Source organism: Antechinus flavipes, chromosome 1 (genome assembly GCF_016432865.1).
Source record: "Antechinus flavipes isolate AdamAnt ecotype Samford, QLD, Australia chromosome 1, AdamAnt_v2, whole genome shotgun sequence".
Lineage (NCBI taxonomy): Eukaryota > Metazoa > Chordata > Mammalia > Dasyuromorphia > Dasyuridae > Antechinus > Antechinus flavipes.
Genome location: NC_067398.1, coordinates 357,755,877 through 357,776,862, shown reverse-complemented (window position 1 = coordinate 357,776,862; position 20,986 = coordinate 357,755,877). Strand labels below are relative to the sequence as shown.

The window sequence follows — 20,986 nt, the reverse complement described above, 5'->3', positions numbered from 1 at the left end:
TTCCTTTTAGTTCATTCCTTGTAACTAATTCCTTCTTTCCTAAGGCACCCATTGCTAATATTTCCCAGTTACGCTTGCTCCCCCTTTTGCTCCTCAGTGACTCAAATATTCTATGTATTCAGTTTTTACTTGAATCTTGTCAAAAAAGAGACCTGGAAGCCTCAATGAATGGGACCTACAGAAGAGAAACCAAGCCCAACTTTTCCAGGCTCCCCACTCAGACCTAAAGCTCCTTCTCTGCCAGGAGTGACGTCAAGGCAGTGCTAGAAGAAGAGGCAGAATAATGGGAGAAAGCTTCCCAGCTCTCCCCCCCTCCCGGGTCCCCCCTTTCTCTCCCTTCATTTTCAGTCACTACGGATGTTTGGGTCATCTGCTGAGGTAAGCGGCTTTGTGGTCCTCTCCGAACAGTGCCCATACCCAGTATACTTGGAGCTTGCCTCTGCCTGTCCTCTCATGCCCTACATTCAGACAATGCCCAGCTTGTATCCCCTGTTTATGCTTGATGGATGAGCCAGGGCCCTGGCGCCACCAGCTTGGGAGCAGGGTTAGCCTATGGGGCCTCCTGTTCAGGTTGGGGGTAGGAAAAGACTACTTTCTGCCCCCAAAACATTTGAATGTATTGGATCTTTAAGTAATCCAGATGAAGCAGGAATACCCATTATGCTCCAGACTCCGGCAGATGGGCTGCTGGAGGGTGATCTCTGATCCCCTACCTATAGCCATCTGTAAGCCTTCCTAACAATTTTTGGTGTCTTCCCCTGAGCTAGTATTTTAAAGATTTATTTAATCCAGAAAAATCCAAGAAAAAGGACCAGATTTACTCCTCAATATTACTCACATATTTATCTTTATATGGTTCCCTCACTTATTTCCCTGGCCATTTATTATATCTGAAACCAGCTGTTCTTCTTGGTCAGAACTGGCATATTATATATAGAGTTCAAATAATTTTGATCTAAGTATTAATAAGGTCTTATATTTGCTTAGTGTTTCATGCTTTTTTAAAGTATTTTCACAGCCATTGTTTTATTAGACTGACACCAGCTGTGTAATAATTCGATTATCAAAACAAAGCAAAAACTTCCCTAAAATAATTTGCTCTCCAAATAAGATATGCTCACCTGCCTCTAGTATAATTCAGCAATATTGCTATTACATATTTAACATATATAGGACTGCTTGCCATCTAGGGGAGGGGGTGGAAGGAGGGAGGGAAAAAATTGGAACAGAAGCGAGTGCAAGGGATAATGTTGTAAAAAAATTACCCTGGCATGCGTTCTATCAATAAAAAGTTATTATTTTAAAAAAGCAATATTGCTATTTAGAGAGAATGTCTAAAAATAATCTAATTAATTTAGATATATGTTATATTTATTTGTTTAATATTGGTTTTCTAATTAAGACTTTTTTTAAAAAAAAAATAATTATTGAGCATCATGTGGAAAGCCCCAAGTCTCAGCCCAGGGTCTATATAGGGCTTTGGACAAGTCCTTTCATTTTTTCCCTCCTCCCCATTTATCCTATCAATCTTCTCTTCAAAGGAAGACATATCTTTCATCATTTCCAGTGGCAACTTTTATCTCATCCCTCATATGCCCTTATGAGATCATAATTCCTCTATCTCCAGTATCTTCATTGTCTCCCTTTTTGCTGGCTATGTCTTCCCTTTCTTCAAACATATATCAGTCTTATTTCCTTTGAAAACAATAATTCCACACCACCACCTTTAGCTTGTTCTTTTTAATTTCCATAACTCACAAAATTAACAAATTTTATGTATTTTAATTGTTTTTATTGATGGTTACATTGGGTTTCTAGTAAAATGTTTCAATTTTTTAAGAGTGATGATTGCTGAGTATTATTTGGAAATAATACCCCATAGGGTAGAATGCCAACTTCTACCCCATGGCTTTAGTCAAGGTCATAGATTCATTATCTCTCCCCCATTTGTCCTGTCATAGACTAATATGTCCATTGGTTCTATTTCTAGTTTACCTATTCCTTCTTCAAACTCTCGCAATTCAGCCTTACCACTTATTGAAACTATTTTCTAGAATCACCTAATATGGGAAACACAGCTTAGTATATAGAGAGCTGGAGTTGGAGGAACACACATTTAAATCCCAGTTCTTCTCATTAGTCCCTTGTGATTCTGAATAAGTCACTTCACTCTCCATATTCCAGGTTTCTCTTCTACAGTTCTTGCACTAGCTTCCTTGTAAGGATGTTGTGAGATTCAAATGAGACCCTCTGGGTTAAATATTTGGTTAATTTCATATAAATCTAATCTGTCATTTTCAATGTTGTCCCTGCCTTCAAGAAGCTTATATACATATATCTAAATTAATAATTATACTAGAGTATCAATGATAAAGTCTATGAGAGTACAAAGTACTTTGGGAATTCAGAGATAGGAGGGATCACTTCTGACTATAGAAATCAAGAAAGAATTCAGAGATGATTTTTAAGTAGATATTAAATAATTATGTTTTCATTTATCCATTCAATTATTTATTCAACAAACTTTTTAAAGACCTTTCTGTACAGAGTCCCTTGGATAAGATTTAGCTTTTGCCCTCATAGAACTTAACCCAACAGGAGGGTCATCCACAAATACTGATAATTACATTACATAATAAGAAATATCTGTTGTTGTTATTGTTCAGTCATATCCAAATCTTCATGATCCTATTTGGGGTTTTCTTGGCACGGAAACTGCAGTGCTTTGCCATTTCATTCTCCAGCTCATTTTACACATGAGGAAATAAGGCAAATGGGGTTAAGTGATTTGTCCAGAGTCCCACAAATAGGAAGTTTCTGAGATCAGATTTGAACTCATGAAGATGAGTCTTCTTAATTCCAGTTCTAACACTCTGTACACTGTAACACCTAATTGTCCAACAAGTATTTAGAGAGGAGCAAAATAAAGTATTATGTGATGTCTCGAGAGGAAGGTTCTAATCAATAGAGAGAATTAGGGAAAGCTTCATGAAGGAGGTGACATTTGAATTGGGCTCTAAAGAATGGGTAGAAATTCAAAAGGTGAAAAAGATAGCGTGGGCCTGGAAAAATGAACCAAGACCCAGAAATGAGAACACAGGATATGTCTGGAAGACAGTCCAATTTAACTTAATTATAGAGTGCTTGGAGGGAAATGTAAGGCAGATAGGTGGTACCATATTGCATATAGAATATTGGGCCTAGAGTCGGAAAGAATCAACTTCATGAATGAAGCTTTTAAAGGTTTGAACAAAAGAGTGACATAGCCAAACCTATCAATGACATCATACATGTCAAGACTTTGCAAACCATAATATGCTATAACATAGGAAATATCCTTTCTGCATAATAAGAATAGCTAACATTTGTTTAGACTGTCTAAAAATGGCATCTATATAAATATTAGCTCTCGTTTTATTATTATAATTTTATGTATTATGTAATATAGAAGATATTTTTATATAGCTATGTTATCCATTTATATACAATGTTATAATTATATCATACTATGATATGATTTAGAATTTCCATAACTGCCATGTGAATATTCACTATCATGTTTTATATTGGCATATATTATATATTTATGAGAACAAATTTCTATAGAAGCTACAGAAAAGTTTGCTCTCATCGCCATCATTATTATTTTATTATTATGCAAAAATAAAATTCTTCCGGTGGAATTATGAAGGCTGAATTGAAGGAACCAGAGAGTAAAGAGATGAAAAATTTAATAGGAAATTATTATAATAATACAGATGGGTGGTAGCAGTGGGAATGAAGAGAAGAGAATGAGTATGAGGAATCAGTGAGACCCATTAACAGAGTAGATAGGAGAGGTGAGGGAGAGGGAAGAGTCCAAAGTAGTGTGGAGTTTCAAATCTTTGAGACTAGGTGACTGGTGGTAAAGAGTTCCAGTTACCGAGATAGAGAAGTAAGGTAAGTAGGATTTTTACAAGGAGAACTAAAGGAAAAAGAAGGGAGATAGGGTGTTTCCATTGGGGAAAGAATAGTATGATGAAAGACATGGAAATGAGAAAGGACAGGACACATGGCAGGGATATATGTAAAAGAATAAGTAGATGACAAACTAGAAAAGTGACATTTGCTCGTGGAGCTTCTATCTGTCCCCATTGACCCATCTTCCCCTATCAATGTCCTCCCCCTAGAATCCTGGGTAGTCCCCTTATTACTCAGTGCCCCACATTACACATCCCTAGAGAATGGCCCATCTTATAACTTGCCTCCATTGGTGCTTAATAAATATTTCCACACCTTACATACTTAATAAACACTTGTTGAATTAAATTGATTTGGACCTTTCTTAACACCCACTTGAAAATTGTGTCTGTCTCATTTCCTAGTTTCAAGTATGATAGACAAGGCATTGGTTTTGGGGTTTGATAATATGGAATCGAATCCTGGCTACTTCCTTTATTAGTGACTGTGAATGAAATTTTTCCTCCTCTCTGAACTGCTGTTGTCTCCTCTATATAATAGAATGGGACAGAATAATTTCTGATCGTAGCTCTAAATGCTATGAGAACCATTTATTGTTATTCAGTCATTTCAGACTTTTCATGATCCTATATTTTTTGAGTGGAGATACATGAGTAGTTTTCTATTTGCTTCTCTAGCTCATTTTACAAATGAGGAAATTAAGGCAAACAGGATTATGGGACTTTACTAAGTCATACAGCAAGTAAGTGTCTGAGGTCAGATTTGAACTCATGAAGAGGACTTTTCCTGACTCCAGACCCAGCACTCTGTGCACTAGCCACCTAGCTGCCCATGAGACCTCCAGTAGCCTAGTTTGTAAATCAGCAGTGGTTGATGGTAGGTTAGTGTGTTGCTCTTCCCTTGAAGTTTATATTTAACCAGGGGTCCTTATGCTATAAGGATATTTTTTGAGCCAAGGTATCCTGGAACAGCCTTAACTTTTATGTCCCTTCTCCGCCTTTGTGAACAACTGATTCAGTGCTCCATTACTTGCTTCCTTTCCAAATTGACTCATTCTGCCAACTCCGACTGCAAGTTTAATACTCTACTATGTCTCACTGCCAATTCTGGTTGATAGCTCTTCAGGGTTCTCCCTTGCAACTATTTCTATTCTCTTTTATAATTTCTTTAAAATCCTTTAGGGAAACAAATTCCAGCCACCATTTTTTTCTATCCAGCTAACACTTTTGAATTCTCTAATTGAAATTTTAGCTATAACTGAAATTTGCCAACCAGATCACCATGTGCTAAAATTAAGTTAAATACATTCTATTTTTGATATAAATGTGTGAGCTTTTTGACTGCTAAGTTCCCTAGGCTTAGAGACTTTTTAACTTACCTCCAAATTCTATCAAATATTTGGTTTCACCCAGTACTGTGACTGACAACAGATCTGAGCCACGATCCACCAAATACTTCCAGGTTCCTGGAATAAACAGGAAGTTTATAAGTATAAACAGGAAGAGACAAAAAAGACAAGTTCTTCCTATTTTACACGCAAGTCTCCTCTTTGAGACTGGACCATTAGAAGTTTGGAAATAAGTGTATCTCGGAAGGCATTACTTACCTGTTGGTCTGGTTTTTGTCTTTTTCTCTTCTAGGGTTATCTTTCAGAAGGGCTGGTCACAAAATGGTATCGATCTCCACGCTTGCTTCTCTCTCCCAACAACTACACCAAGGCCATAGATATGTGGGCAGCTGGCTGCATCTTGGCTGAAATGCTCACAGGGAAGATGCTGTTTGCTGGTGGGTTCCTACCTTTCCTTTGTTCCTTTCCTTATCACATTTTGTCTAATAAAATGGAATAATTGAATGGAAATGAGGGCTTTTCCCACCTTCATGTGACTTATCTATGACTGACATCTGACTATCCAGAAGAGTCAGATTGACTGAGATCAATAAATAAATAACAATTAATAATGAACATTTATGTTATGCTTTAAGGTTTACAGAAATATATTTCTCACCACCATCTGTGAGAGATAGGAAGCAAAAACATTATTTCTTATTATTTCTTTTTTTTTCTAAAAGGCTCAGAAAGGTGAGCCATGGGCCTTTGTCTCATAAATGTCAGAGCAGGATTTAAGCTCACACCTACTCACTTCAAATAATGTTCTTCCTACCCATATGCCTGGACCTATGGCTGATACTCAAGAAATATATTGCCCATGTGTGTGTGAGATATTTAAATGAGACATGATCTATTTTGTTTTGTGTGTACATGTAACTTTTGATATGTGTGTATATGTATATACATACATGTGTACACAAATTATATAAATATATCAAAAATCCTACATACACACATATATCATATGTGCCCATGCCTACCCAAATAAGAGATCTCTATATTATATAATATGTACTTAGATATAATATATAATATCTTATTATTTTTGTATATAGTGTATACACTATATACAAAAATAATAAGATATTTATATATATGAAGTCCCACAGAAAGATTGTTATTCAGTGGCAAGGATGGGATGGGAAATGTTCATGTGAAAGGAAAGATTTGAATTGGATCCTAAGAGATAGATAGAAATTCAGTAGGCAAAGAGGGGAAAAGGAAGCATTCCAGTTATAGGAAATAGTGACAGAAAAGACTTGAAGATTGGAAAAGCTCAGTGTACATTTGGGAGAAGAAAGCATTCTTATTTGACTGAGATATAAAGTGCATGGAGAAAAAGAATACACACTAAGGTAGGATAGGGAAGGTTGTACCAGTTTGTGGAGAGCCTTGAACACCAAGCAAAAGAGTTCAAACTTTGCTTAATAGGTAATAGGGAGCTCAGAAGGTTTTTAAACAGAAGAGCTGTGTGACCAGATCTGTTATAAAAAAGATAAGAATAAAAAGCTGTATCAGAGCATGATAATAGGAACAAAGGGGAAAAAGAGACAGGCATGTCACTTAGAAGTTCAATGATACAAAGAACTTGTAGCAAATCTTGTCTTTGTGTGCCAGAATAAGGACTTTAAAAGAGGGGTAGATTTGTTGGCAGTCTAGTGATCCAAGTGGATGGGAGTAGGTTTCAAAAGTACATTTATATAAACTGATCTTTTCTTTGAAATAATGAAAGGGAAATTTTAATGTGTCTATGTCCCCACCAAAATTACAAATAAACTTGTCCTTGACAGAAAGGACCATGGTCAAGAACTGTCTAAAGTCTTAGATGTTACATCCCTAAGAACCTACTCCTCTACCATAGTGGGATCAACAACATTCCTTCAAGATGTACACTCAGAGAATTTACATTTTAAAATGCAATATGTATTAAATAATCAATCATAAAGGACATTAATTTTATCAGACTAAATCTTAATTAAATTTAATTTTTCTAAAATTAACAAATAAACTTTTGTAAATAATATAAACTTTAAAATAAGACACAAAGACAAATTTTGAGAGAAGAGATTAGAATATACCTGGGCGCATTCAGCACATCTTGTATATACACCTGTGAGTAAGACCCTGTTGGTCAGCATATCTATCATACTGCAGAGTTCTAGGCCAAAAATAGTTACCTCTACATTGGGATAGGGGTAAGAAAGATCCCAAAGATGGGGTAAAGAATCTTTGAGATTATATCCTTTTACAGCCATGGAACATACCCAATCCAAATATTTACACATTTATTTATTTGTTTGTTTGGTCAGTTTTTATTAAGTACAGGACACTCACTTATTTACTTTCCCACCTGATAGATAGATTAAGTATATGTTGAAAAGAAATTAAGTTGAAATAAGACAATCTCCCAGTCCTCATGGAAGTTACATTCTAGTTAAGGAGATAAGGCAAAAGCATGAAAATACCAAATCCCACATGGTTACAACACACAGAAGTAAGTCCATGAGAAAAGATTGTTGCTAAAGAATGATGAAAAGCAACATGTTTGCCATGACTTAATACATTTGGTTATTCAGCCCTATATAGGTTAAATCAGGCAGTATAGTGTTGGATTTAGAATCAGGAAAAACCTGGGTTCAAATCTTGCCTTTGACACTTCTTAATTATATGATTAGGAGCAAGTCATTTAACCTCTTTGAAACTCAGTGTCTTCATCTGTTAAATGAAGATAGGGATAAGACTTAGACTATGGTTTCATACTGAGGAAATTCCCTCTACCAATGTAGTTTGGCACATTTTATGCAGCTTATTGTGCTAGAGAGTTGACCATAGACCACTGAGAGATTAAGTGGCTTGCCTAGGGCCAAACAGGAATTTAAACAGTACGTATCAGATGTGGGACCTGAAACCCAGTATTTCTGGTTTCAATGCCAGCTCTCTACCTCTGAGGCAGAGTAATGACTATGTGCCCACTTAATGAGATCCAGTGGGATCATGCACATTCGGTGCTTTAACAACCCAAAGTATCTTGTGATTATTATTTTTTCCTAGTCTCTCAACTATAATTCTGATATCTGATACATCTGAATACAGGTGCCTCTCCATAGGAGCATCAGCCTATGAGTTTCTAGAGAAATATAGAGAATAGATTTAGGAGTAGGGGCTGATGAGTGGTATGCTATCACTTTCTACCCTCTTGGCCAAGAATACTTAAGAAAGCTAAAATATCTCTCTACAGGAGCTTATAGCCTAGTTGACAAGACATATACATAGAACAATAAACAATAATATGAAGGAGATAGCCTAGTATGAGAGAAAGGACACTGACCCTAGAGTCAGGAAATCCCTATTAGAATCCTACATCTCATGTTTATTACATGTGTGACTTTGGGCAACTGACCTTCTGGGTCCCCCAAGTACCTCATATCAATTAGTTGAACTAATTGATGTTTAAGATTCCTCCTAGCCTTAAAATCCTATTGCTCTAGTTGGCATATACTAGGTGCCATGAGGAGTAACAAATAGAGATTGAAGGAAGGATAAATCAGAGAGCGCAGAAAAAACTTCATGGAAACCAGTTTTAAACTGAAACTTGAAGGATTAGTTGGATTTAGACCCACAGGAAAAAAGCGGAAAACATTTTAGGCCAAAAAAACCAAGACTGGAAAGAGAATGTACAAAGAAAATGTTAAGAGAGGAAGAGAAATAGAATTCTTGTAAGGGAATGAAGGTTGAAAGGGCTGTCTCTGGATAATTGTCCTTCAAGTCCCAACTATGATTTTGTGTTTTCCACATAACCAGGTCCAAAGTCAGTTAATGATGTGGAAGATGTTAGTGATACCCAGGGCTTCTCAGAACTGGGCTGACTTCAGGAAAGCTGACCAGCTCTCTCCATGGGAAATGGCCCCCCTTGGTGACAGAGTGGAGGCCCTCAGGGATGGCAGAGATAAATTTGTTTGCACAGGATCCAATCCATCTCTGGTATATCCAGCAGCAGGGCATACCGGAGCTGCTGTCTGAGCTTGGGTACAATGATGAAATCCAGCATATTAAGCAGTGAAGGTCAAATGATACCTTATCTTAATGTTTGGGAAACACAGGCCCTTTGTGAGTGGCCTGTGAGAGCTCTGTGGGGGAACCTTGGCTCAAGAGGGAGCCCACTCTTACTCACTTATTTACTTTCCCACTTGATAGAATACAAAGTTTACATTTGTATAGAATCAGGACTATTGTTCTGAACAAATAATAATAATAATAATTCCTTATAATCATAGAACTATAGTACTTTCATGCCATATACGTGCTGTAACACTTCAATAAACATTTTCAACTCGTGAAATAGATAAGTCAGGATTTTATCCCCAATAACAGTTAAGGAAATTAGTGTTTAAGGTTAAATGACTTGCACTAATCTCAGACTACATTAGATGTTTTAACTTAAGCAGTTTTTTGTGTACATCAAAATATGAGTTGTAACTGGAGTAAAACTTGTTCATTCTTATTTAGATGAAGCATATACTACATACAGAATCCTAAGTGTAATAGTTTTAAGTAATTTTCAGATTTGTTATGGAATGTGTAATGACCAAGTAGAAAGCACTGTTTTCCATTTGTATGCTTGATAACATTGACACTCTCACAATTTGCTTCCCATTTTTCTCATAATCTTTGCCATATTTCCTAAGCTTTTTATGCATTTAGATTTTACTTTTGTAAAATGACTTGATGCAAAAAAAGAGTTACTTTCCAATTTTTGTAACTTTGGAATACATTTTTTAAATTTTTTTATCATGAAGTTAACCAAGAATATAATAATAGAATGTTGGTTCTAGAAAAGATTTTTAGTAACCTTTAAGGAACAGAACCATAGCCTCCTGAAATCTGAGTTTAGAAGGCTCTTAGAGCTCACCTCACTCACACCCCAGCTGAAACCCTTTATTTTCCAAATAAAGAAATTAGGGGTCACTGAAGTTTAGGAACAGAGTTGGGACTGGAGCTAACGAGTTGTAGGGAAAGCCTCCTTCCACTTAAACAAAAGATTTAGATAACCCCTAGTTTTTTGTTATTTAACTCAAAGGAAAAATGAACCAAAAGATACTAGTGAGTCTGATCTTGAGAAGTCTGATGGGGGAGAAGAGGGACTTGGGATGTGGTTCCCTGAGTCAAGATACTTGTGAGGCCTTTAATACTTCATTCAGAAGCATCAGGTCTCCTTACTAAGCTCCCTGGAGTATTGCCAAGAGACCTTCATGTGAACCAGTGAACTCCCTACCCTCTAAGAAACTTCTCCCCCTTAATCTTCACATTCTTACCACTTTTATGTAACTTATATCCTGTATCCACAGACACTAGTGGACAAAAGTAGAGCGCTGCTAGAAGGTGTTACAATATGGGGAAAAAACGCTCATTTTCCTTTTTTTTTTTTTTTTTTTTTAAGATCCTTAATCCTTCTGGCTTTTGATCTAGGCTTGCCTAGAAGAACTATGCCATCCACACTTTAATAAATCATCCACACTAACTTTTCAAAATGACACAGTATCCAAAAGGATTCAAGTATAGTATAAGATTTTGTTTGACCAGGTGCTAGATTGAATTGTTGTTCACTTTGGTTGTTGTCCTTTGTGCTCAAAGATGACCAAAATGACATTACTGTGTCAGCGTCGAGTTCCACTGTGTATAACTGTCCCTGATCAGACAATGCAAACTTGGAATGCTCAAAGTCGGACATAGTCTATATAGACATTTGGAATGGGGATGCCTCTAAATTTATGCATCTCATTTAATTCACATTGTTAGCCGTTTTCGAAGGGAGGGAGGCTTTGAACTAAGCCACAAAGGCTTCATGGAGGAGGTACTATCAACTACAAAGAACTGAGGAGACTTCTCCACGTAGGAAAACCAGAATTAGCAAAGATGGGAAATTTGGAGTGGGAAGAAGTCTAGTTGGCCTAACACCTGCATTTTCCAAGCTTATGAGAAAATAAGATAAGATGATGAGGGTCTGTGCCTTTCTGTATTTGCATTTTTTTCTAATCCTGACCACCTGCCCTGCGGACTTGACCACTCTTGTCACCAAGCCCCTCTTCTTGGGAACAGTAAAGCATTAATTCTAAGGCAATATCTGTGTGACACTAAACATTAGGATAATGTTTTTTTTAAGTGATATTAGTTCACTTGGCTAAAGTGCATCTTAATCACTGAATGGACTTTTTCTTGATTTTCTTCCACTCCAGAGAAGAGTTTCTCAGATAAAAATCATCTACTTATACCATGAACAAGGGTCACATTTGGTCTTATATTAGCACATGAGGCTAAACATTTGGAAACTCAAGCAGGGGTTCTTGTCTTTGGCCAAAATTCAGCCGGTAACTTAGAATAATAGAATCATAGATTTAGAGCTAGAGGGAGCCTTAGAAAGCCAGTTAGTCAGAAAATACTTTACACCAAAGACTCAGAGCATAAGTGACTCTTGTAAGGTCACAAAGGCAGAGCCTGTATCCTTTAAATCTTTCCACTGTACCAAGAATTGCTGAAAGGAAACTTTAGGAATTAGTTTGTCTACCTCCTTTATTTGATAAGATACAGAGGTTCTGAGAAGAAACATGATTTGCCCAAAGTAACATAGCTAATTGGGAGCAGAGGAAATATTAGAATCCAAATCTCCTGACTTCTCTACCTATGGTTCTCTACTGTACAATGGTACCATTCCTAGGGATCCCAAAGGTGAAGTTTTTGGCAGATGTAACTTCTCTGATATTTTCTTCCTCAGGGAGTCACGAGTTGGAACAGATGCAGCTTATCCTGGAGACAATTCCTGTAATCCGGGAAGAAGATAAAGATGAACTGCTCAGAGTGATGCCCTCCTTCATCAATAGCACCTGGGAAGTGAAAAAGCCACTGAGAAACCTGCTCCCAGAAGTCAATAGTGAAGGTAGCTGAGCTTTAACAGAGGCTTTCTTGTCTCTAGGAGAGCTGGGTAATTGGTTCTTTCTGAATAGCCACATGGGGGCAGTTCATGGAACCATGAACATGGTTCATTTTAAAGAATAGAGTAATATGTAAGGATTTGAAAATGTTTTTCATCCAAAATCTATTTGTTTAACAATTTCAAAAAGTAAGAATTCCAGTTTTATCATACTCCTTTTTTATCCCACTGTCACTTTCTAATGAACACACACACACACACACACACACAATTTAGAACCAAAGAAATACAGATAAGAAGAATGAATCAATGTACCAACAATACATACTTCATTTCCCATTTCTGGGCTTTACTTTACTCTTTACTTTACCTCTTTACTTTAGCATGAGTTCTCTGGAGTTACAATTAGCCATCAATCAGAGTTTTGTTGCCTTTCAGTATTGTTTTCCTTTATATTATTATGTGGTTGCTTAATTACTCCTTTGGTCTTGTCTTTGTATGGAAGCCTGCTGTGCATTCATGTTTACCCATTCGTGTAAGTCTTTCCAAGTGAAACAATTGTTTAGGAATGTTTTAATTTAACTTAGCTGGAAAATTCCCCAAAGTAATCAATGAGGTATTATATGTTTAACATTTAGTTTTCTCAAAGAATCATTTTTGACAACCATCTTCTCTACTTCACTCTCCAAGGGAGATTTTTGAAGGCAATCAGGCCCTCTCCTGCTTCTTCCCCCTATCTTCAGTACCATGGCCAGGGCTATATCTATGTAAAGTCAATAGATTTGACTTTGAGACCCAGCCTGCCCTACACAAACAATGTGATGTTAGGCAAGTCATTTCATGTCTTTGACACTCACCTGTAAAATGAAGTGATTGAACAAAATGACATTTAAGGTATTTTCCAGCTTGAAAATTTCCCTCCTCTTGCCTCCTGAGATGGATGCTTCCTGAAGCCATGATCTAGAACTGAAAGTCTTTGTTCATCATTCTAATTCAGAAACTCACTAGTGGATCTTAAATATTTTTCTACCTCAAATTTCCTATTTCTCAAATGAAACCAATGTGAGCCACAGGTAATGAGGATACCAAGTAAAGGTGCTTATTTTCCATAGTGCCATAATTCTATCTTTGTATTAATTTTATCACCCTGTAAAGAAACAGAGAAAGATATATCCATAAAAGATTTCCTTGTGCTTGTGATTCCAATGTACAAAGAGAGTTGCTGATCCCCAAATCCATAGGGATTCCACAGCTCACTTAGTTTGAGTTTGAGTTTGAGTCCTCAAGGCTATATCAGGAAAATCAGTATTGGTACAGGCAGAAAGCCATCACCATCATTTTTATTATCTTCATAGACAGAGTTGATGGATCTGGATCTAGGTCGAGCTCTTTGTTTGATGTAGGACAAGTCACTTAATCCCTCTGAAATCTTTTCTATATACAAAATGACAACAACAAACAATAACAATAACCATTCACAGAGTTGTTAAGAGGAAAGTTCTGTGCAAACCTTAAAGTAATCAACAAATGCAAGCTATTTTTCTATTCCCTATCATTGCACATTGAGTATTTTTGTGTAGAATGCTGTGTTAGAAACTGGAAAAGATAGTCCCTACATGTTTACTGCTTATATAGTTTCTGACCTCAGGAACCTTCTATCCTAACTAGGGAGAAAGGACATGTACATGAAAAGATGAATAATTAAAAGAGATGGCCCAAATGAGTGATAGGTGATTTGTGCAGGAGGCCAGTTGGCCATAGTGGTTATAGCAGTGGTTCTTGAGTCAGGAAAACCTGAATTCAAATCTGACCTCAGTCATTTATAAGCCATGTAGTCCTGGGCAAATTACTGAAACTCCACTTGCCTCAGTTTCCTCCACTGTAAAATGAGGATAGTAGCATGCACCTCCCAGTGTTCTTGTAAGGCTCAGATGAAATAATATTTGTAAAATATATAGCACATAGTAGATGTTTAAAAATCTTTTCTTTCTTCCTTTTTTCATTCATTTCTTCTTTTTCCTAATGACTGAAGAAAGGTTGAAGAAGACATCCCAGAAGAGGTAGTAACATTGAGAGATGAACAAGATTTGCATGAGTGGAGTGGAAAGAGCCAAATAAAGGGAATAGTGTGAGCCAAGCCTAGAGGTGGAAAAACTCTTGGCATGTTCAGGGAATAACAAATGAGTCAGTCTGCAAAATCAGGTGGTTCAAGTAAGGAAAAAAAAAGAAAAGTTTTAAAAGTAGTTAAGGGATTGTGTCTTTGAATATTCTGTGGTAGGGGGGAGTGAACTCAATCCTGATGCTAGAGGAAGATTAACATAATAATCAAAGAGGTGTTGTTTACTGTTATACATCCTTCATTTTTGAAGAGTACTAATGATGATATCAGGGGGGTGATGTCTTGACTTGCAAGTGAACTGGATTTAAGTAAAAGAAGCCTGTGTGAAATTATCAACCTCACTCTCTTCTTCAGAGTCTAGTGGCAAGGAAAACTGGGGATGGCCCCGATGGAATGGAAGACCCTCAATCAAAGGGGTAGTTGCCCCAGGACCTCTAAGGTCTAAAGACCCCTCCCCAAACTTCATTTTGCCTTCATTACTAATTTAAAAAAAAAAAAAAAGGAATAATAATGATTGCACTACTTAACTCCCAGGACTTTTGTAAGGAAAATGTTTCACAAACATTAAAGCACTACATAAAGGTGAATTACATCAACAATGTGGCACAGTGAATAGAACCCCAGGCCTGGGTTCAGGAAGATCTGAGTTTAAATCTATTTTCAGACACTTAGTAGCTTTGTGACCCTGGGCAAGTTGCTTAACATGCTTTGCCTCGGTTTCCTCATCTGTAAAATAAATTACAGAAGGAAATGACCACTCCAGTATCTTTTCTAAGAAAAGTCAAGAAGAGTTAAACATGATGCAATAATAGCAAAGGTCAATTATTATTATTTTTTTTTCTTACTTTTAGAAGAGGTCCTTTTGCATGGGTTACCACCTGTTGTTAATCTGCCTTAGCTGGCAAATGCTTATTAAAGCTAACCAGGCTCACCTCATATTCCCAGAAACAACAGTGCTGCCTCTAGTGAAAATCCGCTCCTGCCTCAGAGTTTGAAAAATGACCCCAATCTGCTTCAATGCTTTGGGATAAAGGGGCATTAAGAAAATTAAACTGGAGCATGTCCACAACAATGAGGTCTGGAAACCATGGCAAATGAGGGTGGATTGAAGAAACAAGGGATATTTACTGGGGAGAAGAGTTGGGGGAAGGGAAGAGCAGGAAGCTGGAACATTTGTAAGCTCAGAGGCTTGTTCCCTACTTTTCCAGAGGGAAACTGGGAGCAGTGGGTAAAAATTCAAGGGAGAAAATCTGGGGCTCAGTATAAGGAAGAAGTTCTAATATTTAATTCTATTCAGAAGGCTCTCCTTGAATTGAAGTGAAGGCTTACTGATCAGCTGTTATAGAAGGATGTGTAGAGAATATTCTAGCACTGGGGAAGAGTTAGGTTGGAGATCTAGGGGGCTGTCCGTTTCTGAGCTTCTGTTGTTGTTGTTGCTGCTGCTAATAATAATCATAATGCTTTATTTTTATATTATACTTTTGGTTTTATAAAGTCATTGTACATTTATAATCTTCATTTCCTATAAGTTTAAGAATAAAATGGGATAGATTTTTTTTTTTGACCAGACAATCATATAGGAAATTCCCAATAAAGAAACATCTCTATCATGAAAGCTTTGCATCTTCTCTAGTGTCTTTTAGAGTTGTCTGGGGGCACTAAGAAATAAGATGGCAGATTTTTTAGTCCAGAACATCTGAGTCTCCCTTTGACCCATATTGGCTGTGTGACACTTTGCAAGTTGTGTCCCAAACAACCAGTTCAATAAGAATATAGGCTTCAGGAGTGTGGATCTGATTAATGGAGGAGTTTCTTCATCTTGACATCCAGTCCAAAAATAAAATTTCATTTTGTCTGCACAGAATTAAGTGACAGTAGGAATACCAGGCCTGAAGTCAGGAAGACCTGAATTCAAATCCTATCTCATATACTAGCCATGTGACCTTCTGTAACTTAACCTTTCTATGCTTCAGTTTCCTCATCTATAAAATGAGAGTGTTGGATGGGATTCCCTCTCAGGTCCCTTCCAGTTCTGAATATAGAATCTTATATCCTCTTAACCTTTTATCTTAGAGACAGTTAGGGGGTGCAGGGGATAGAGTGCCTGGCCTGAAGTTGGGAAGAGCTGAATTCAAATCCAGTCTCAAATTCCTACTAGCTGTATGAGCCCGGGTTTGCCTTAGTTTCCTTATCCATAAAGTGAGCTGGAGAAGGAAATAGAAAACCATCCTAGTATTTTTATCAAGAAAATCCCAGATAGGGTCATGAAGAATTAGACAGGATTGAAATAATTCAACAGGAACAAAAAGAATTAGGTGACATAGGCATTATTATCCCCATTTGGCAACTAACTGGCACATAGAAATTCAGTACTTTATTCAAGGTGTGAGAGGTAGAATTGGGCCAGGGCCTCCATGATCTCACTCCTCCTCCATACATTGACACTGTGCCCATCTTGATACTTTGCCAAATCATTTTCTCTCTCCATCCCTCAAGTCCATTTTCTGCAAATCAGAAATGATAATCCCTTCCCTGTGTATTGCTAGGGGCTATTGTGAGAGTCAAATGAGATAATGGATGTGGAAGTACTTTTTAGTTCTGTTGAAATTTCAGGGGTTGTCACTGATGCTGGTAGCCCTGAGACCTGGAGTTGTCTGGTTTGTAGTGAGGATATTGCCCCATCATGGCCCTTTGCCTGCCCTCTACTATGTGTCCTTCAATTCTAGAATCTTGGGTTACACCTTGGCTCTGAAGACTCTGGAGAAAGCCAGGAACTTTCTGAATCCATTGATTCCCTGAATGATTGATGAATACTTTCAGCAAAAAGATCTAGGATAGCACTGAGTGGCAGGTTAATGGCTCCATGCTGAGTCACCCTTTCTTAGCTTTGCTGCCTCCTCAAAGACTCTTAGAGGGTAGACAGACTTGGGATTGGGTACACATCCACCCCTGCTTTTCCTCTTAAGTTGTAATATGATTAGCCATACGATGCTTTAAGTGGCTTTTTTTGAAAGAGGTGAATGAGGAAGTTACAATTACAGGGACAAACTTGGGGCCTAGGGGCCAAACTTGGCCCTGATGACCTGCAGTATACTCTTCAACACAACCTGGAGCAAGTCCCATTGTGCTGGGAACAACAGACAGGATCTGGGTACCCCTGATGCTTTCCATATAAGGGAAGAAGGGAAGAGAGGAAAGAAGAAAGGAAAAAAGAGGAGAGGAGAAAGAGAAGAGGGGGATGAAAGGAGAAAAGAAGAGAGGAGAGAAGAAAAGGAGGAAGGGGGGAGAAAGGAAAGAAGAGGAGAGGAGAAAAAGAAGGGGAGAGGAGACAAGAGAATTTGAAAAAAGAAGTAACAACAGGAGAGGAGAGGAAGAGAGGAAGAAGGGAAGCCGAGTAGACTGATCTATCCTCAAGTATTCATAAAAGGAGGGGGTGGAGCAAATTTTTCCTAAGTTTTTTTTTCATTCTTAGTGCATCATTTGCCCCAAATGCTCATTCATTGTCTCCATACTAATCCCTGGATATCCAAAGGCTTTCACTGAGACAATATACCCAGGCCTATGATCCCTGAGGAAGCACCTCATTTTAAGCTCTAAAATCTTCCTCTTCCTCACTCCTACCCCTTCAAAAATCATTCATCCTGTTCCCATTCCCTCAGACCTTTGCTTTATGCTTTTCAACATTTGCTGACAAAGTCCTGAAATGTGTGAATGGCTGATAGCCTAATGTGTCACACCTCCCAAGAGAATTTCCACTTTTAATAGTTGTTTCCTAAAGATAAAATCCCTTAACCTAAGGGAACTGGTTCAAATTTCGAGTGGAGTAGTTTCAAGCATCTTGGCAAGTTATTAGAAAAGTACTTTTGTGTGGAGGCAGGAAAACCAAGAAAATGAGACCCAGATTCAAGGCAGAAAGAATTGTAGAATGTTAAAAGTCAAAAAAGGACTAGTTCAAACATCTCATTTTACCAAAAGGAAAGTAATGTCCTGAACATCAGTGTCAGTCCTATACAAAATTGTGAAATGGTAAAATCTGCCCCAATCCTACTCCCTGCACTTATCCACCTGTGCATGGGACCTGGGGCGGCTAAACAGAGCTCCAGTTTCAGAATCAGGAAGATCTGAGTTCAAATTCAGCCTCAGACACTGACAAAGCTGTGTGATCCCAAGCAAATCACTTAACCTCTCTCAGAGGTTAAGTCAATTTCTTTATCGGCAAGATGGGGATGATAACAATCTTATCTCACAGGTATGTTGTGAAGGTCAAATGAAATAACTGTAAAGTACTCAGCATAGTTCTGGGTACTTCATAAAGGCTATATGAGTGCTCACTGTCATCATCATCATCATTATTATAAGGATGCCCACAATTTCAGTAGGGAAGAGGACTGATTTGTCATCACATGGTCACACAGTTGGCAAATGACAAAGTCAAATGACTTTGGTCTTCTGATTACCAGGGAGATCATCTTTCCACTATAGCAGTTTAGAAATTGAAAGAGAAATGGGGTGGGAGAGAATAATAATAATTTAGAAGTAGACAGGAAAACAGAACTTCAGAAATGCTGACTTAATCTGATATTTCTCAAGCTTTCACAACCCTTCTATTCATCATCTTTTCATCCATTCCCCATCCCTACTATTTCCCTTAGTGGAGATTTACTCCAAATTCATTCCTTCTAAAGGAAAGTCTCATAGGTCCTATATGTTCTCAATCTTTTTTTCCTCAGCCTACTAGTAGGCAATGAATGACATCTATATCCTGCTCTGCTTTGTTTCCCATAGCTATTGACTTTCTGGAGAAGATCCTGACCTTCAACCCCATGGACCGATTAACAGCAGAGATGGGCCTCCAGCACCCCTACATGAGCCCTTACTCATGCCCAGAGGATGAGCCTACCTCCCAGCAGCCTTTCCGAATTGAGGATGAGATTGATGACATCTTACTGATGGCAGCCAACCAGAGCCAGCTCTCTACCTGGGACAGGTACAGTATTGTTGGCTTCCAATCCTGTTATCAAAAGCAACTGCCCTACCTCATTCTATTCTCCCCTTGCACCTTCCCACCCACCTTATCTTCCCAACCTAGTTGCAGACTACTGGAGATCCTCCTGTTCATTGGTCACACATCCCAGCAGCCTTTAGAAGTTGACCTTTGAGCTGTACTTCCCTCACTCTCAGCCACACTCATCCTTTCTGCCTTTTCCCCTCACAATCAGGTAAATAAAGTCCATGGTTCTTCCTGCCCTCTCAGTATGTGATTCCTTTCTATGAGCAAATAGATGAATGACCTTTCTCAAGTCTGAGTTAGTCACTACCTTCTTCCCTTACTGTCTTCTCTGACTATCTGTGCCAATTGTGAGGTTATGTGGATCAAATGAGTTAATGGTTGTGGAAGCACTTTGAAAAGTATGAAAACACAACACAAAGGCAAGTTATTATTTTTAAGGCACTGTGCAAAGCACGTGGAGGATATAAAAAGGCATGAGCTATCACCCTCCCTGACTCAGGAAGTCCCCAATTCAGTTGATAACAATACAAAGCAATAGTATAAGAAACTAATCACCAATAATTCTTTCCTGAACACCTCTAGCATAGAGTTTTAGGGATTCTAGGGAACATGGTGAGGAACAAGATACAGCCCTTGCCCTGACATAGTTGCCTATGTGGTGGATATCATGAGCTTATATGTAAGTGTATGCTATAGTCAATTATTAAGTTTTCAGTGTGAGCCTTTTATTAAGTCATTTTTAAATTGCATCCAACTTTATGTGCCCTGATGGGGTTTTCTTGGCAGACACTGGAGTGTTTTGCCATTTCCTTCTTTAGATCATTTTTACAGATCAGCAACTGAGGCAAACAGGATTAAGTGACTTGCTGAGGTCACTGAGGCTAGATTTAAACTCATGAAAATGAATTCTTTCTGGTTCTTATACTCTAGTGTGCCAGCTAGCTGCCCCCAGCTAAGTGAGAATTTAGAACCTTGGAAACTGATAAATACTTGGAAAATGGGGTTTAATTTATTATCGTTAAATGTTTAGACTTAAGAAAAGCAATAAAGAAATTATCAGTAATGTAGATTAAAGATAAGTGTGCAGTTTTAACTGGCTATTAAATATTTCCTGACACAGTCTGGGTTGCACATGAAAAGTTATGTGAGTGATGCAAATGACTAGTGCTGGGATTAGGAGGAAGAGAACACAGTGGGCTGTGGAGATCAGAAAAGACTTCTCAGAAAAGACAGAACTTGATCTGAATTGGGGTTTTGAACTCACATGAGATGAACCTGGGAGAGTGAGAAAGGGAAAGACTTTTCAGAAGAGGAACAATCTGCACAGAGGTACCTGATCTCTAAGGCTGGCCTATCACTCTGCTTTTGTACCTCAGGGGGCACAGGTGGTTCTACATGGCTTGAAGTTAAGAAGCCTGAGTTAAATCCTGGCTCAAATACCTGCTAATTGGCTTGACCCTGAACAAAACATTTAACCTTCTGAGTCCCAGAGGCTCATAGATGTAAAACCTATTATCAACCTTGAAAGCTTCTGGTAAGGAAAGTGTTTTGTAAACCCTAAAGCATTATATAAACATGAGC

General features: G+C 37.9%; 1 protein-coding gene across 3 annotated transcripts in view; it reads left to right on the top strand.

The window, feature by feature from the left end:
- MAPK4 (mitogen-activated protein kinase 4) overlaps nt 1-20,986 on the top strand; it is a 209,718-nt gene that overhangs the window by 180,235 nt on the left and 8,497 nt on the right. For all 3 annotated transcript variants that reach the window (XM_051969620.1, XM_051969621.1, XM_051969622.1), the window contains 3 exons: nt 5,601-5,745; nt 12,120-12,281; nt 19,180-19,381. In XM_051969620.1, the coding sequence (XP_051825580.1) occupies nt 5,601-5,745; nt 12,120-12,281; nt 19,180-19,381 (509 nt within the window). The remainder of the gene's footprint in view (nt 1-5,600; nt 5,746-12,119; nt 12,282-19,179; nt 19,382-20,986) is intronic.